Here is a 15,528-nt window from a genome sequence, read left to right as displayed (position 1 = left end):
TTTGTGCCAAAAAGTGATCACTTCATTACTAGCCCTTGAACAGGTACACACAGAAAGGTGGGGCCCCATGAAAAGCAGCACTACATGTAAATGTAATGTTAGAGCGCCCCTGCTGGATGGTTGCTGTTTGACAGCGAGAAATGCAAAGTGTTCGGTTTCCTAACATTCCTTCACCCCGATGCTCCTCCTCTCTCCTGTTGGTGCCAACTCCCTCTATCAACTTTCCTGAGACAAAAGCTCCTTTTGTGGCGGTGGAAAAACAACATGGCAGAATTTGCCGTCCAGTCCGAAGGAAGAAGCGAGGGGATTGTGGTAATTAAATTAGGGGGCTGACGGGGAAGGGACAAGTGTCGAAGAAAAGCGTCGCTCGTGTATGGATGCACAATTTGCGCAGGCAGACAACTTTGCGCGCCTTGCAGATTGCTTAAAGTCACATGCGCTTCTGGTGCAAACAAGATAAAACTAGTACCCGCTGTTTTTCTCCTTGTAGTACAGCAGAAACATGATGTTTGCGTTTATCTCCCCCCCTGCAGATTAAAGATGACTGGCCAGGCTACAGTTTAGATCTCTTCAGCTATCCAGCACACTACTCCGGAGATTTAGACTGTGTCATCATCCCGCATGGCGTGATTATGGACAGGTACATGGCTACAACTGGGAAGTCGCTTTCTTTGTTCTTTGATAAAATCGTGCATCAAGGAAGTAATGTTCCCATATGCTTTTGCACGGGGGCTGCATAAAAGCCTTTGTACAGTTTCTGGGGAAATCCAGGGGATATCATGCACAGATTATGCGATATGAACTTGACGGAGGTTTTGGCATGCTTTTATTGAAATGAATCCTGGTAAAGCTTAGAAATTCCCCAAAGAAACAAACAAAACAAATAAAAAACCACAGCTCCCCAATGAAAGCTCAAATCCCACAGTAACTCCCCGCGTGTATTCATACTTTTTTGGTAAAAAGAGAAAAGCCAGCAGGAGTTCAATCATACTTTGTTTTAAATAGTACTTATTAACTTCTGTATGTCTATAAAAGAAATCAGAAAATTAATTTTTAATTAAATAATTAGTGTTTTTGTCACGTGACACAAAGCTTTTTATCTTACTGTAAAACACAAAAGCTCTGTATGTGGGTTTGTTTATGTTTCTGCTACCTGCCGTTACACGATCAGGAGCCGAATAACCAAACTTGGCACACGGGTACATTTTATGCACCTGAAGTTTTTAATCTATTACCGATATCATGACATCATGATGTTTCCCAGCAATCGTCTAACAAAGGTCTAAAATGATCTGTTCTTAATACCCGTGCACTAACAGAACTATGTCAGTTTTATGTAATAACAGTAGTTGTAATTTATATCTACAAAAGAGGTTCTCTGGCAACCAGCTAGCAATGGGCTCAAATCAACCATTTTTAGAATTTACGCACGTAGAACACCTTATGATTATCATTTCATGTCAAACAGCATGAGCGGGCGGAACAGTACTGAAGCATGGGCATGTACTACTATGTATAGTTGTGGTCAGATGTTTAAACAAGTTGCTTAGGCATAGAATAAAAAGTGCAGTAGGAATGTGCGTGCGACTGGCTGAATAAGCGTTTTAGGTGCTCAATTAGTGTCAAAAAGTGCTTTGCCAGTAGTCAGTTTAAATCACATGTGAGCCATCTGTTTTTCTTTCTTATAAAATATTTAAAACATTTATTTAAATGTAGTAAACGGTTAATCAATCAGTTTACCTGTCTTTGCATATTTAACCAGAATTATTCAATATGGTGAAATAATAACACAAAGCTAAACAAATTTAAACATCACATATGGTTGTGGACCGACAGGGATTTCAAAACTGTCTTAACTGACGAGAAAAGAGGTCTTTTAGAGGTAATTCACCTTTTCTTCATTGTACACAGAACAGAACGTCTCGCTAGAAACATCATGGATGACCTGGGGAACCACGCCATTGTGGTCCTGTGCGTGCTGAAAGGAGGTTACCAGTTTTGTGCCGACCTGGTGGACAGGATCAAGGACCTTAGCCACAACTCCAACCGCACAATCCCCATGACGGTACACTTCATTCGTCTCAAGAGTTACTTGGTGAGCTGTTGCCCACTCCAGCAAAGAAAGCTGACAGTTTATCTTGAGTGGCATTTGTGTGAGAAGTGGAAAGCATTTTCACGCTCAAAAGTATCACCTGTGAGTTTAGAGTTAGTCACAAGATGTGTATTATTTTTCATGCATTAGAACATTGGTGTCTTCCTCTAACTTTGCCTTGAAAGTGCTGTTATGATTTGATGTGATTGCTGACAATTTTTTTTAGCTGTGAAGTACTGCTGGTGAGATACCCTCACTGGCCACTTTATTGGGTACACCTTCAAGCTACACAGGGTTAAACTTCTCTGTGGAGAATTATTCCCTGTTCTTAGATGACGAAGGTGGCACCCGGTGTGGTCTTCTGCTGTGACAGCCAATCTGCTCCAGGGTTCAGTGTGATGTGCATACAGATATATCTGAGTTACTGTTGCCTTTCTATCAGATCAATGAAGTCTCTCCTCTGACCTCTGGCATCAACAATGCATCTTCACGCAGAGAACTGGCACTTACTGAATATTTTCTCTTTTTTGGACAATTCTCTATGAACCCTAGAGATGGTTCTGTGGGAAAATCCAAGTAGATCAGCAGTTTCTGAAATACTCAGACCGGTCTGGCACAGTCACAGCCAAGCTATGCTCAGAGTCACTTAATTCCTCTTTTATCCTTATTCTGAAACTCGATTTGAACTTCAGCTGGTCATTTTAACCATGTCTACATACATAAAAGCTTTGAGTTGCTGTCATGTGATTAGTTGATTATATCTGAGTTAATGAGGAATTGAACAGATATACCTCATTAAACAAGTTGAGCTGGTTCGGGCATTGGACTTGCATGCCTCCTAGAGGTGGGAATCACCATACATCCCACGATACAATATTATCACAATACTTAATGCACGATACGATATTATTGCGATTTTTTAAAATATCTGCGATATTCAGATTCTGTACATAAAGGTTAACTTTATCAATATTCATTTTATCTAATATCAAAGTCTCGCACTCAGTCTTTCTCTCATTTCAGTCAGTTTTATTGTTGACAAACTGAACGGTTTGTATTACAGTCTAGTCCAACTTAACTGAATGCAACCATCTGGTACAATTATAGCTATTCTGAACTATGCAATTTATGAAAACTATGCAGCCCCTTCAGCAACTGAAGAATTTGAAAGTAAATTAAAACAAAATATAAATTTACATTAAATAAAAAAGTTTTGAACTTAATTAAAATAAAACATGTCTTAAATTAAAATAAGTAAACTGTCATGTTTATTGCTGCCAAAAAAAAGTTAAACACATTTGGACAGTGAAGGAATGTCAGGATTCTTGCTCAGAAAAAGGAGCTGATCAACATGCTCTGAAGTCAGAGCACAAAAACTTTTTTGTAACAAAATATCGATTTCTGCTGTCCCTGTATCGATACATTATTAGCAAACAAAATATCACGATACTACACAGTATCGATTTTTCCCCCCACCCCTAATGCCTCCTGGGTGAGGTGTTTTTTCAGCCATGTCCAAATGAGATGAAGCTCCAGGATAGACTCAGTGCATTCTTGAGAGATCATATCTCTTATAGATAGATGAATGGATAATTGAAAATATTTCTCCTGTATTTTATGTCCACAGAATGACGAGTCAACAGAGGATCTTCACATCCTCGGAGGAGAGGACTTGTCTTTATTAGCTGGAAAGGTAAGATTTTCATTATCATTGAGACGTCTGAGCCTTATGATGGGCCCTGCTTTTGTAAAAATAGGTAGCATGGAGATGGTGATTGTTGATAGACAGCAGCCTCAAGAGGGCACCCTTCCCTCTAATGTGCTGTTTGCCTCACTTCAGTGAATGAGATCAAAGATGGCAGTTTCTGACACACCTAGCGCTGATCACATGCCAGCTATGACAAAAGGTTTATTCCATTTTATCTCAAGTGAAGCAAAATGTATGGTGTAAATTGGAGGCCATACTGAGTGCGTACCTCGGTAGATCAAGGGGATGACAGATTTACTTAACACAGTCCCTCTTCTACGGCTCGTCGTGTTATCCTGTAATTAGAGATGGTAGCTCACAGAACTCGAGTGTGTGTGCAGGCTGTTGCCAGCCTTTGATAGTGCATGCCACCTAACAAAGGGTCTCAGTGAAACAGTGCAGACTTGTGGTGATGACAGTCACCTTATTATAAAGAGTTGTAAAATCATTTCCAGGATTGGAAATAAGAAAAGCAAAACTTTTAGATGCTTTCATCCTGTTTTCTTGTAAAATACATATATACATAATTGTATATATGACAAAGAAAACATTTTATTTGTTTGTTTACAGCAGGTTAGGAAGGACTCAATCTAACATTAAAGGCCCTGATTACATGACATGTAACTAGTTTGATTTAGAAAGAATAATCAGCACTGATTACAGCATGATGGGGTTCTGTGACGACAGCAGATCATTCATAGTGCTGAGTGACCACTAGAGGTATTATTAAAGTGAAATTAAACCAAACTAAAACATTTTAGTCAACTAAAACAAAAATAAAAGCAACAAATTAAAAAATATTAAAACTATCTGAAACAATATTGTGAACTTTGAAAACTAACTGAAATAAAATTAAAAGTATAGAGGAAATACCCTTAGTTTTAGGTTGGTAAAAATGTAGTTACAACATGCCTGATGAGGCGTTGATGGATGTCTTTAGATGTCCATGAGACAGTGAGTCAACTGCTTTCAAATGGTTTTGTGTTTTTATTGTAATACCTCTGCTGATTTGCCCAAATCTTGCCTTGGACATGTGCCCACCATACAATGGTGAATACAAAGATGGAAACTAACACTGAAACTAATTCAGACTAAAGTAAAAGTAAACATTTTATACAATAAAAACTAAACTGAAACAAGAAACTAACTGAAAATAAGCAGAATTCAAAACAAAAAATTGAAATAAAAACTAATGAGAAAATATTTGTGTGCTTATATTCAATCTGGAAAGTCCTAAAAGGTTCAAAGACTATTCAGCAGGGAAAGTGGCCTAAATTACACAATTAAAGAAAGAAAGAAAGAAAAGAAAAAGACAGACAAGATGAGCCTATAGAGAGCACACAGCACTCCTCTTAGCATTAAGTAAATGTGTTTGGCATAACAGAGCATTCAAACCACATTTCTGTTTACTAAATCTGGTTTATTAGAAAAAAATAAATAAATAAAACCGGCCTAAATTCCAATTTTCACCAGAGATTTGAACCATCTCACAATTATGTGAGCTCTGCTGTTCATACCCATATATTTCTTATAAAAGAATCTGTGTACAACCTTTTTGCCAAGTAAGCAGCTTTAACTCCCACTCACACACACACACGTGCACATATCTATGTAAGCATACAGAGGGATGAATCATTAACCGTTACTATGGGAGTTACAAGTCAGCAGTGGTATTTTTAGATAATTAAAGTCAGCTGATATGAACATTCACAGTCATACGCATACCTCAGCAGTACATGCACACAGTAGCCAGGTGCCTAAAACTTGAATAGGATATGAGGTAGTAGGCTTGACTCACTGCTTTCCTCACAGAATCTTTAGTGTGCTTGTGAAATCCCTGAGCTCACTGTGACGTGCTGCTAATTTTTGTCCCAGGTCCTAACAGAATGAGGTGATGCTTTCCAGGAAGAGGTTACCTAATTGTTTAACAGTGTACACATTACTGTTCATTTGCTTTTTGACCTCCCTGAAATGTAGTTTTCAGACAGTGAGCTTTACATATCTTGTATAGCTCATTGCTTTTGCATTTCTCCAGGGTTTAGTGCGCTCTAAATAAATCTGGATGAATAATGATTCCTAAACAAAGCACGACTGCACCCTCGGATGAACCCTTTGTTTAAAAAAGTGGAGTAAACTCCGGCAGTTAGAGAGTTTCACTTTTCATCGTGTCCTAGCTAAGTTGAAGCGAAGCCCAGATAGCGGCTCTTAATAAAGACACTGCCCAGTCGTCTTCAGTTTATTAGACAGACATTCGCAGAATTTCAGCTATTTCTGTGCGACATTCAGGGCAGCGCTGCAGGAACATAGCTTTCCAATCTGGATTAGGATCATTCGTTTAGCTGAATCACTGATATCATAAATGCAAAGAGTCTCGCGGATGTAGTATATGAAAAAATGTGGTTGGTTTAGCTGATATTGGCCATATTTCAGTACTTCTGCTTTTATTTCAGCTGCAGCCTGATCATTTCCTGAAACATTATTTGTCAGTTGGTTTTGTTTTGCACTTTAGAACACAACAAAGTGTATTTCTCTGTTTATAATTAATTGCTTCTTAAATCACCTCTAAATGGCTTTTGTCTTTTTTTTAAACGTGTGAGTTTTAGTCTTGGAGTAAGTGTGGAGCAGATTATCAGTTTTCAATCAAGAGTAATTGTTTGTTCCTGCCCTCTCTTTTCTCCTCGACATGCTCGCTCCATAAGAATGTTCTGGTTGTGGAGGTGAGTCAGCCATGTTTTTGCTACTCTGCTTTTCCCCGTGTTCACCAAATGGACCTTATTGTGTTCCTTGTTGTTGTTGTTGTTGATGATGATGTTTTCCAGGTCAGGAAAACTCATTTAAAATTTTTATCTTCTTCTTGAAGGTCCTGAATTCAACATGAGGACACTTTTTAATTGCCTGACCCATATTTGAGAAACCAAATAGATTTATTGCTTTGTGTGTGTGTGTGTGTGTGTGTGTGTGTGTGTGTGTGTGTGTGTGTGTGTGTGTGTTTTAACTAACATCATTGAAAATCTTGCCTTGCCCTACATACTGGAATAGGTGCACTGCAAAAAAATAAAAAGGAAATGTAGGCCTGCAGTCATCATCGTGGGCATTCATGATACTTACTGTAAAAAGATTGTAGGAGTAAACATTTTGAAACAGCTCCCTTTAGTCAGTGCACAACTGTGTGTGACAGGGAACTCGCAATCTGTGGCCGCTTCAGCTTTAAGTAATATTAAAATCTTTATTGTGTGTCAACGTCATCGGGATAAAGCAAGATGGAAAGACTTAGCGTCTCACAAAAACCAATACATTACATCAGGTGCGTCACATTGTACAGGAAGTAACAGAGTTAAAAGGAAATAAAAAGTCAAAATCAGGAAAGGCTCTAAGGAGGTCGATGACTCAGCCGACAGGATTTCCACAGGCAGAATTTTCCATATTTATAAGACATAGATACTGCTGTGTACTTGTTATGCAATTGCATTTTTAAAAAGACAACCTTGTCTTAGTTTTGACTTGTGCAGTGGGTTGGTCAGTAAAAAACCCTTTTTGCTATCAGTATTGTAAAATGGCAGTCATCACTCCATGGTATTTACAAGGGGTAAAATACAAGCACTGATAGATAGTAATGACTTTAATACTAACGCACTGAAACACACAAGGTTACAAAATGTTTCACTAGATACGAGAGAGATAGGAGAATACTTTAAAGAAGTGTACATATCCCAACAAACAGTACCTACAAATACACACAGGTACCGATTTTCAGTGATATCAACTTTAATATCAGGAAATTAACTAAGCGTATATATATTTTCTTCCTCTCTTTTTTGCCATATTTTTCAAGTAACCTGTGTTTGACAACAGCATAATAAAACTGGAAGTTCTGTTTTTTGTGCCCCCCCCCCCCACCTCCCATATGGCCACCCCTATGAAAAAATTCTGGAGACGCCCCTGCGTGGAGCAGTTAAAAGACCCGGATCAGGTGATCAGAGATCAGGTGATATAACACCTCAGCAGGCCATGCAGGGCTTTGTGATTGATAAAAATCTGCAGTGTGGTCTGAATTTCACTGGGAGCCAGTGAAGGGAAGCAAGTGTGTAGTTCGGGGCTCACAGCAAAGGATTTTAGCGATATTTCTTAGATGACTGGATGAGCTTAGAGACATGAGATTCAAAACTCAAACACCTGTCAAAAGTAATACCAACGTTTTGAGCACAGGATTTGGCATTATTGGCAAGTGCAGCCAATGTAGTGACTGACCTCTGTATAGAAACCCCACTTTTACCAGGACTGTGATAATAAAGTATTTATAAAGCATTCACTGTGGTAGTGAGAGGCTCTTGAGCTGACTTGACAGAAAACAGATCATACTACATCATAATAGTTATTTTGTGTAAGGAATTTAAATATGGGTCATTTAATTTAAATGAAATGAGAGAAGGAAACAAGCAAAGTGCATTTAAAAATAAGTAAAATAGGTTTTAAAATCTTAAATTCCTGCAGTATTATAATTAGGCTAAGGCTGTTAGTCTGTTCTGGCTCATATTCAGTGACAGATGAAAAATGTGTGAGGACAGTCACACATTTCACATATTTGTAGTGCGTACTGACCAGCGGCACACTGACATGATCGAGCGTACTGTTGTGGCTTTGGTTCGCCTCAGCGTTTGCCTACATCGTAGAGCAAGAGGTCAGATGACGTTTTTTTTTTTTTTTTGATTGAATATCACATGTTTGTGTTTAAATTCCTCTTTTCAGTGAATTCAAGTAATTCCTAGTGAATGCTTGTAAACAGTTGCGTAATTTGAGTACAGTGTGACACTGACTGCACTTAGTTTCTGTATCACTTCTAGTCCAGAGAAAGAAGAATTGAGTTTTTGTTCTTTTTTTTTCCTCACTGCCATGTTATTACTTTCTCAGTCCAGTTTCTACATCTTCCACCCCCACCCTCACAGGGCATTGTAGGCACCGGAAAGACGATGAAGACTCTCCTGAAGCACGTCGAAGCCTTCGGGCCCAAAATGATCAAAGTAGCAGGGTAAAGCCGCCAAACAAAACCAGCTCAATTTCCTGCTTTGCGAATCACTGTTTTCCCCTTTCAGTTGAGACACACACACAGACACACAGAGAGGCAAAGACTAACATTGTGATGCAGATCTCAGGTACCGCAGGTTTTTTTGAAGTGACGCTGTCTCCTGAGACGGTTTGAGTCGGCTGTTGTAAATAATGTCTGCTTTTGTTCCCCTCAGATTGCTGGTGAAGAGAGTGCCGCATAGCTCAGCATGTGTTCCTGACTGTACGTACCTGACCAACCCTTTTATGGCTCAGTGAGTCATTCACAGTTAAAAAAATTGTTGCATTTCCCGAGTCCCAAACTATTGGAAATATTTGCCTTTGTCGTTTTGTGCTTTCAGATGTCGGCTTTGAGATACCCAATCGTTTTGTGGTTGGATATGCTTTAGACTACAATGAGTATTTTAGAGATCTCAGTGTAAGTCAGTGTCTGGCTTCTTTCTTTCTTTCTTTTTTTTTTGACGACTGTATTGGGAATCCAGTAACACAATAAAGACCTGTGCTTTGGTGCTTCTTTTAGCACATTTGCGTGATCAGCGACACCGGGAAGATGAAATATAAGATTTAAAGAGAGGGCCGGCGATAGAGGCGACTGTCGAGCAGATGTCATCGGACAGCAAGCCCAGACACTTCCTGTGAGATGCCATTGACTTACAGCTGCTATGGTGACATCTGATCCCAATCATGCCTGCGTTGTTATAACATTCCTGGTTCCGAACATGTTAACATTTTTAACAACACACACTGCAACATTTAACTGGAGATTTGAACACAAAAAGCGCATGCTTGAGGATAAGTCGGAGCTTTGTTGCTTTGACACAGGTGATTCAGGTTTAAAACGTGTAGTGTTAAGTGGGGGGAATGCTGTTCTAACTCTATATCTAAAGCATCCAATCATCCCAGGTGTACTGCTTCTTTTATGAAATGTAAAGCATTCAATAACCACTGCATGTGAGGAATACCAACAAAACCTAAAATGAAAGGAAGTTGGGTTTTTTTTTATTTGTTCTCCACCTGTGCGATGCCTTTTTAAAGTTTCATCTGATTTTCCATCACTTTTAACACACAGGGGAGAAACAGTTCAAGTCTTGTCAACACTAAGTGCCATTACTACCTCCTTTGTGTGTGTGTTTGCTTGTTTTTTCACTTGCTGTAGAGTACTTTTGTCATTTCTCTGTATCAGTTTATGTTCTAACATACAATAAAATGTTTTTTTTAAGATTTCTGCATTCTACTATTAATGTTCCCACATGATTTTATGAATGAATGTTTTTAGTACTAATTGATTTACAATGGTTCCTTGGCTGAGCTATGAATATAAAGAAGACCTTGTGTAATATGTTTCTTAGGCTGATGATATACAAAAGGGGCTTGGAGTCTTTTTCTTTTTTTCATATGTCTTTTTAATGGTGTTGAGCTTCTCTTAATTTTATGGAAAACTGGCACCTATATAGGCCCTGAAGTAGCAAAGCTTTAAACCAAAAGCATCCTGAAACATCAGGTTGCCATTGTTTTGTTTTAAAAAGGGGGTTTTAACTGTAAGTGAACTTACAAAATGAACAAAAGAGAGCTCGTTGTGCTGAGCTGCTGTGCTCTTTGTATGCACTTGACATGTGACTCCCTTTGCTTAAGCACTGAGCACAACGTGCCATAAAGAAAACCATCTCTTGGGACAGTGAATAGACTTTGCCTTTTTGACTCACCAGACCTCCAACAGTGATAAAGTAAGAGCTACAACTGAATTACATTATTGCAACCCCTAAATTTGTAGTCAGTACTTTTTACAGTAGTGGAAGAAGTAGTCTGATCTTTTTCAGAAGCAAAAGCAGCAATGCACCACTGTAAATATTCACAATTACAGAAAAAGTTCATGTATAATATCTTACAATTGGATGTCAATAGCATTTCTCAGTTTACTATGGACCAAACTTCAATATAGTTGTAATATTTTAAAGCGGGGGTGTCAAACTACCTTTAATTAACAGACCACATTCAGCCCAATATAATCTCAAGTGAGCTGTGTAGTCCAGCTAAACAAATGCACAAAAACCTTTTAATATAAATGTGTGTGACATAAATATGTGTTTATATCAGCATTACATGTCTGAAAGAATTAGTGCAATTTCAGCACTATGGGTGCATGGGTGCTACATGTGCATTACACATCACATTGTAATAAAAAAAATGTTTTTGGATCTAAATAACTACAGGCTTTAGTGCAGCTGACTTTAATGGAGGCTGAAATGAGTGATTTCTCCAGAATTACAAAGTCATACAAACGGAAACTAAAAATAATTGAAAAAAAACCCCCCAACATTTACAATACACAATAATAAACAATATAGTTATTTTAAAAAAAAATTAAAATGAAGTTAATAACAGTACAATACTGGTACTGTGTAAGAGAAAAGCTCAAATTGCATTAATAAATAATATGTACACCATAAATCTAAGAAAAACAGCTGCTTGAAGATATAATGCTAAGTATTTAGGTTTTATATCAATTTTCAGAGCTGATATATCCCACTTGGACCCACTGAAAGTAGAACCGGCTGGACAGGACAGCTTTGTGAAATTCTCCTCCCTAACTGACCTCTGTAACAAAAGCTGCCAGTCCCAGGAACAGGTGGCTCCTTATGTTGGAGAGGCATAAAAGGGGCATTTGTCAGGGGCCCGAGAATCCGAGCACTTATTTCAGTCTGCAGCTAAAGTGCAGCGAAGGAGTGTCCATTTATTGTTAACTATCTGCTTCGTGGATAAGATGAAAGAAAAGATTTTATGCTGTGTGGTATGTGTGAAATCACCACTGCCCTCCACATTACTAGCTCAGCTCGACCTCACTTTGAACCGGGGCATGTGACTCCTCGTTCACCCTTGCTGTGCGTATTAAACCAAAACCACGACGAGTTTTTGAACGGCTTGAATTGCGGATTTGTTACACGATGCATCTTTTCATCTTCTCCCCTGTTCTCCCGGGAATACTGCTCTAATAGTTCACGGGAACGGTTAAAAAAAACGCCACCGTTTACAAGCGCAGATACAAGCTTATTGTAAACTCGCGCCTCATTGGCCCGGTCAAATACAACCCCGCTCCTGATTGGCTGATAGTGTCCTGTTGACCGAAGGTGGACTCCCAGAGAGTCGGGAACAGTGGAGGCACAAAAAAAAAAAAAAAAATTCCGAACTGCACCATGCGCCTCCACTGAGTAGGTTTGGATTAATCACCGGAAAGTCGTTTGTACTCAGACTCTATTAAATTATGACAACGCCCTCCACACTGGACCATACACGATATGTTTGTACTTTTTCTGTGGATTTTTATGGATAAGCATCGCCGTCGTTGACAGCCTGTAATGACGCTTCTCAACTACACAGGTAACTTTGTTTTAACTCCAACCGTTAGCATGGAGGCTAACTGTTAGCAGCCTGTTGCCGCAGTTTGCTTGGTTGTCGCTTTTGCCCACTTTGCTAGTTTTACAGGGAGCTTCCATAAACACGCAAAAGGGGCAGCAGTGCCTCGTGTGGACGTTTGGACCGCTTTTATTGTGGTATTTTATGTAAAGTAACAAAGGGAAAAGCTTCTTTTGTTGAGCGCTCGGGAACAACAGCTCGGCATGCTCCCTTCGTGTCTCATTTAAACATCGATTTCAATCAAGTGATTGAAATCCATCCTCTAAAAAGCACAAACGTCGGCTTTGTCGTGAAACACAAACGGCAAATAAAGCTCGTGTGTTTTTATTTTGTAAGAAATAGTTTCTGTGGGGTTTCGTGTCTCAATTTTGAATGCGACGGACATATTTCGCCCAGCCTCCCGACAGTCCCCAGTCCACTTGTTGCTGGCTATTCAGTTAATGCACCGCTGGCTCTCCACGTTGTTGTGCTTTACGCTGGTTATAGTCCTGGTGTTGGCTACTACAACATTGTTAGACTTCATTAAGTTAGTTAAAATGAATTATTATTACAGTTGACTGTCAAATTAAGTTTGTTCTACCTTTTTATTATGTGCCGTCACATAGTATTACCCTGAATCAGCCTGTTTTCAAGCACCTGAGTGTGAAGCTCTCCAAGGATGAGACACAAAAACAGCATTTAGAAGTAGCGTTTGGTTAGGACCCTGTTGCATAATGCTGATTGTCTAGAATTAATCACGAGTGGTCTGCTATTATAAACAACCAAGGTATTCATTCATGTTGTTTGTACAGACTCTTGGAGTAGTGTGAGATGTAATTGCTGTGCAGCTGATTCCTAAATCTGCCTTTGAATTCATTTTTTTAAATGCACTAAACACATATGTCATCTCATATCTCTCAAACAGATGGATTAAGAAATCCAGCAAGTATGGAGGTGTGAATCGGATTGGAGCATTTTTTTTAACATCCTGGTGGAGCTACATTTTTCATGTGGTGCTTTACAGACATCAGCATTTTAACTGAAGCTAAATGATGGCATCACGGTGGGTTCCTTCTTGTGAAGACGATGAGAGGCAACGAGCAAGATCTTCTTTCTGTGAGGTGAGTATGAGTCAGACTTCTTTAAAGTCCTGAAATGTGTTAAATGCTGATGACAAAAGGGATTTCTGTGGCCAACTGATTGCAGTTTCAGTGTTATCCCACCTCCTTCAGTTTGGTTTTGGGTGGGGGTGGGATTTGTTTGACACCAAGTACCAGCTGTTTGTGTTTGTAGCAACCCCTGCTGAATTCTTTTGCTCTTTATGTCAACAACGTGCCTCTTATCTATTCTTGTCATAAATATGCCCATCAGATTTTTGTTTCTTTTGAGTGCTTCAGATTTTTCTCAACTAAGATTGGCTGTGGTAGATGAACAGATCAAAAGAACAGGTTTTGGTTACAACATTTAATCAGATTTGAAATTATAATCAAACTCAAACGATGGTGTTTATTCAAGACCCGTCTTTCAGATTTTTAAGCTGTGACCCCTGTACCAGACAGGACACCATCTGCTCCTCTGAAAGCTTGCAGCCTGAATGAAGACCTTTATACTGTAATAAAGTAGGTAGCAACTGGGACTCTTTGAAATGAAAGGGCACCTATTTATAGTCTGTAGTTTTCTTTGATTTCCTCCATTGCCTTTAATCTAATATTCAGCTTGTCATTTAAGCCTCCCAAGTTTGCATGATCACCATCCCTAAATGAGGGACATACAGGTGATTATGTTGTTACTTTAAACTAGGTAGATGTGCTGAATTTGATTTTTGTATCTCAGACTCAGGGCAGCAGATAATGCCTAAAAAATTATAATGAATCAATTACAGAGTAATAGAGTTGGTTTTCCGGGGTTTCTTTTTCTAATTTATTCACAGGGATGAGGTTTTTTTGTTTGTTTTTTTCTAAGAGGCCTGAAATTAAAATTTCTGGATCAACCAGCACACCACATACTAGCGCATTCACTGTTGAAGCTCATTCAACAGACACAGCCTTAGCTGCATCTCACTGTCACAGCTAAGAAAACAAACTTAGATGATGTGCTTACCTTTTGTTATTTCAGCCATCTGGATACATGCTTGCCACTACTACACTCATTTAATGAATGAATAATACAGCATGAGAGAAAATAGACAGTTCTTTTGCATAGGATCCCAGAAACCTGTTTGTGAATACTTTAGTAAGTGTTGATGTGCCATGAGGGAAAGCCACAGCATAGTGCCGTGAGAGGAAATCCTCCTTTTTAGCACTCCCTCTAATAAGACTACCACACAAACCAATTCATGTGCTAATTTTGAGCCGGAAACCCCCTGGAGTCTCTGGTTCAGGGATTTTCTGGAAATGATGACACTGGATTTAATTAATGACCTAAGAATTTTCCTAGGCGGATTTTCACTTTCTCTTAGTATCTTAAAAGAGCGTGCAATGGCTGCAGTCGTTGGGAATCAAGAAAATCATTTGGATACAAGACTTGTATATTAATTTAGAGAAAGCATGTCACTGTTGGTGTTCTTGGAATTACATCAGGGGGACGGGAGCTGGATCTGGGGGTGGGGGAAAAGTCTTTCTCACCCACCCTTGCTTAATTCTTTACTAGTCTGTCCTGTTCTTTTAAAGTTTTCTCATCCGTTATAACTATTAGACATGTGGAAAGTGTTTATAGTGAATACTGTGAAGCAGACGCTTAAAAATGGAGGAAAAATATCTGTTATTTGAATCAAGAGTTTGATTGGTGGCATTATCCTCCTCCACACTGGAGTGTCTGTCTGCTTTATCAGCTGAATAGTGCGTGGTATTCAGACATTGCAGCTGAATCCAAATAGCAGACAGCCCTTCCTCTGCTTGGATTTCAGACATTCATTTAGCGGCACAGTGCTGCTTAGTGCTGATGAGTGTGCTGTTGTGTGATTATGTGTGTTTTAGGAATTTCTATATTGGCCTATGGTGTTTACTAAATCAAACTCTATTGTATGGGTTTTCCCCCCTACAGCTTCTGTATGATGAATGCCTTTTTCACGATGGATAATTCCAGCTTTTCATTCTCTAGTAGAACAACAGAAATGAGAGTGGTTGGAACTGGATTATTGTTTTGGATGATGAAGCATGATCCATATTTAGCACCGTAGGAGACCATTGACAAACAGACTTCCCCTGTCACCACAACCCTGGCTTCATTAAAGCTCAGT

General features: G+C 39.1%; 2 protein-coding genes across 10 annotated transcripts in view; both read left to right on the top strand.

The window, feature by feature from the left end:
• Window positions 1–187: 187 nt before the first annotated feature.
• prtfdc1b (phosphoribosyl transferase domain containing 1b) lies at window positions 188–10,122 on the top strand. Of its 6 annotated transcripts, none has more exons than XR_014889650.1 (9): window positions 188–312; window positions 534–640; window positions 1,912–2,095; window positions 3,720–3,785; window positions 6,539–6,556; window positions 8,783–8,865; window positions 9,077–9,154; window positions 9,242–9,318; window positions 9,421–10,122. XR_014889650.1 is itself a non-coding variant. In XM_085256061.1 (9 exons), exons 1-9 carry the CDS (start codon window positions 265–267, stop codon window positions 9,466–9,468), a joined length of 678 nt encoding a protein of 225 aa, XP_085112187.1. In that variant the 5' UTR covers window positions 188–264; the 3' UTR covers window positions 9,469–10,119. The 6 variants fall into 6 exon arrangements, 4 of the variants coding, with proteins under 4 accessions (XP_085112187.1, XP_085112188.1, XP_085112185.1 ...); XM_085256061.1 differs by having other exon boundaries at window positions 9,077–9,123; window positions 9,421–10,119; XM_085256062.1 differs by lacking the exon at window positions 9,421–10,122 and having other exon boundaries at window positions 1,912–2,065; window positions 9,077–9,123; window positions 9,242–9,405.
• A 1,768-nt stretch (window positions 10,123–11,890) lies between these two features.
• arhgap21b (Rho GTPase activating protein 21b) overlaps window positions 11,891–15,528 on the top strand; it is a 37,559-nt gene continuing 33,921 nt past the window's right edge. For 2 of the 4 annotated variants that reach the window (XM_085255849.1, XM_085255846.1), the window contains exons 1-2: window positions 11,891–12,275; window positions 13,216–13,411. In XM_085255849.1, the coding sequence (XP_085111975.1) occupies window positions 13,340–13,411 (72 nt within the window). In that variant the 5' untranslated portion in view covers window positions 11,891–12,275; window positions 13,216–13,339. The remainder of the gene's footprint in view (window positions 12,276–13,215; window positions 13,412–15,528) is intronic. The other 2 variants (XM_085255845.1, XM_085255848.1) reach the window with 2 other exon arrangements.

Source organism: Mchenga conophoros, linkage group LG18 (assembly GCF_057382185.1).
Source record: "Mchenga conophoros isolate Kocher_MC1m ecotype Shallow Benthic linkage group LG18, M_conophoros_male_GT1.1, whole genome shotgun sequence".
Lineage (NCBI taxonomy): Eukaryota > Metazoa > Chordata > Actinopteri > Cichliformes > Cichlidae > Mchenga > Mchenga conophoros.
The sequence above is the reverse complement of the archived record's forward strand: the minus strand, read 5'-3'. Positions and strand labels throughout refer to the sequence as shown.

Excerpts from the sequence above, each read along its gene's own strand:
- prtfdc1b (XM_085256059.1), top strand. The coding sequence starts at position 265 with ATGGCAGAATTTGCCGTCCAGTCCGAAGGAAGAAGCGAGGGGATTGTG. Across the intron at positions 2,096-3,719 it reads TTCGTCTCAAGAGTTACTTG|AATGACGAGTCAACAGAGGA; the intron begins GTGAGCTGTTGC and ends TTATGTCCACAG. Across the intron at positions 9,124-9,241 it reads CTCAGCATGTGTTCCTGACT|ATGTCGGCTTTGAGATACCC; the intron begins GTACGTACCTGA and ends TTGTGCTTTCAG.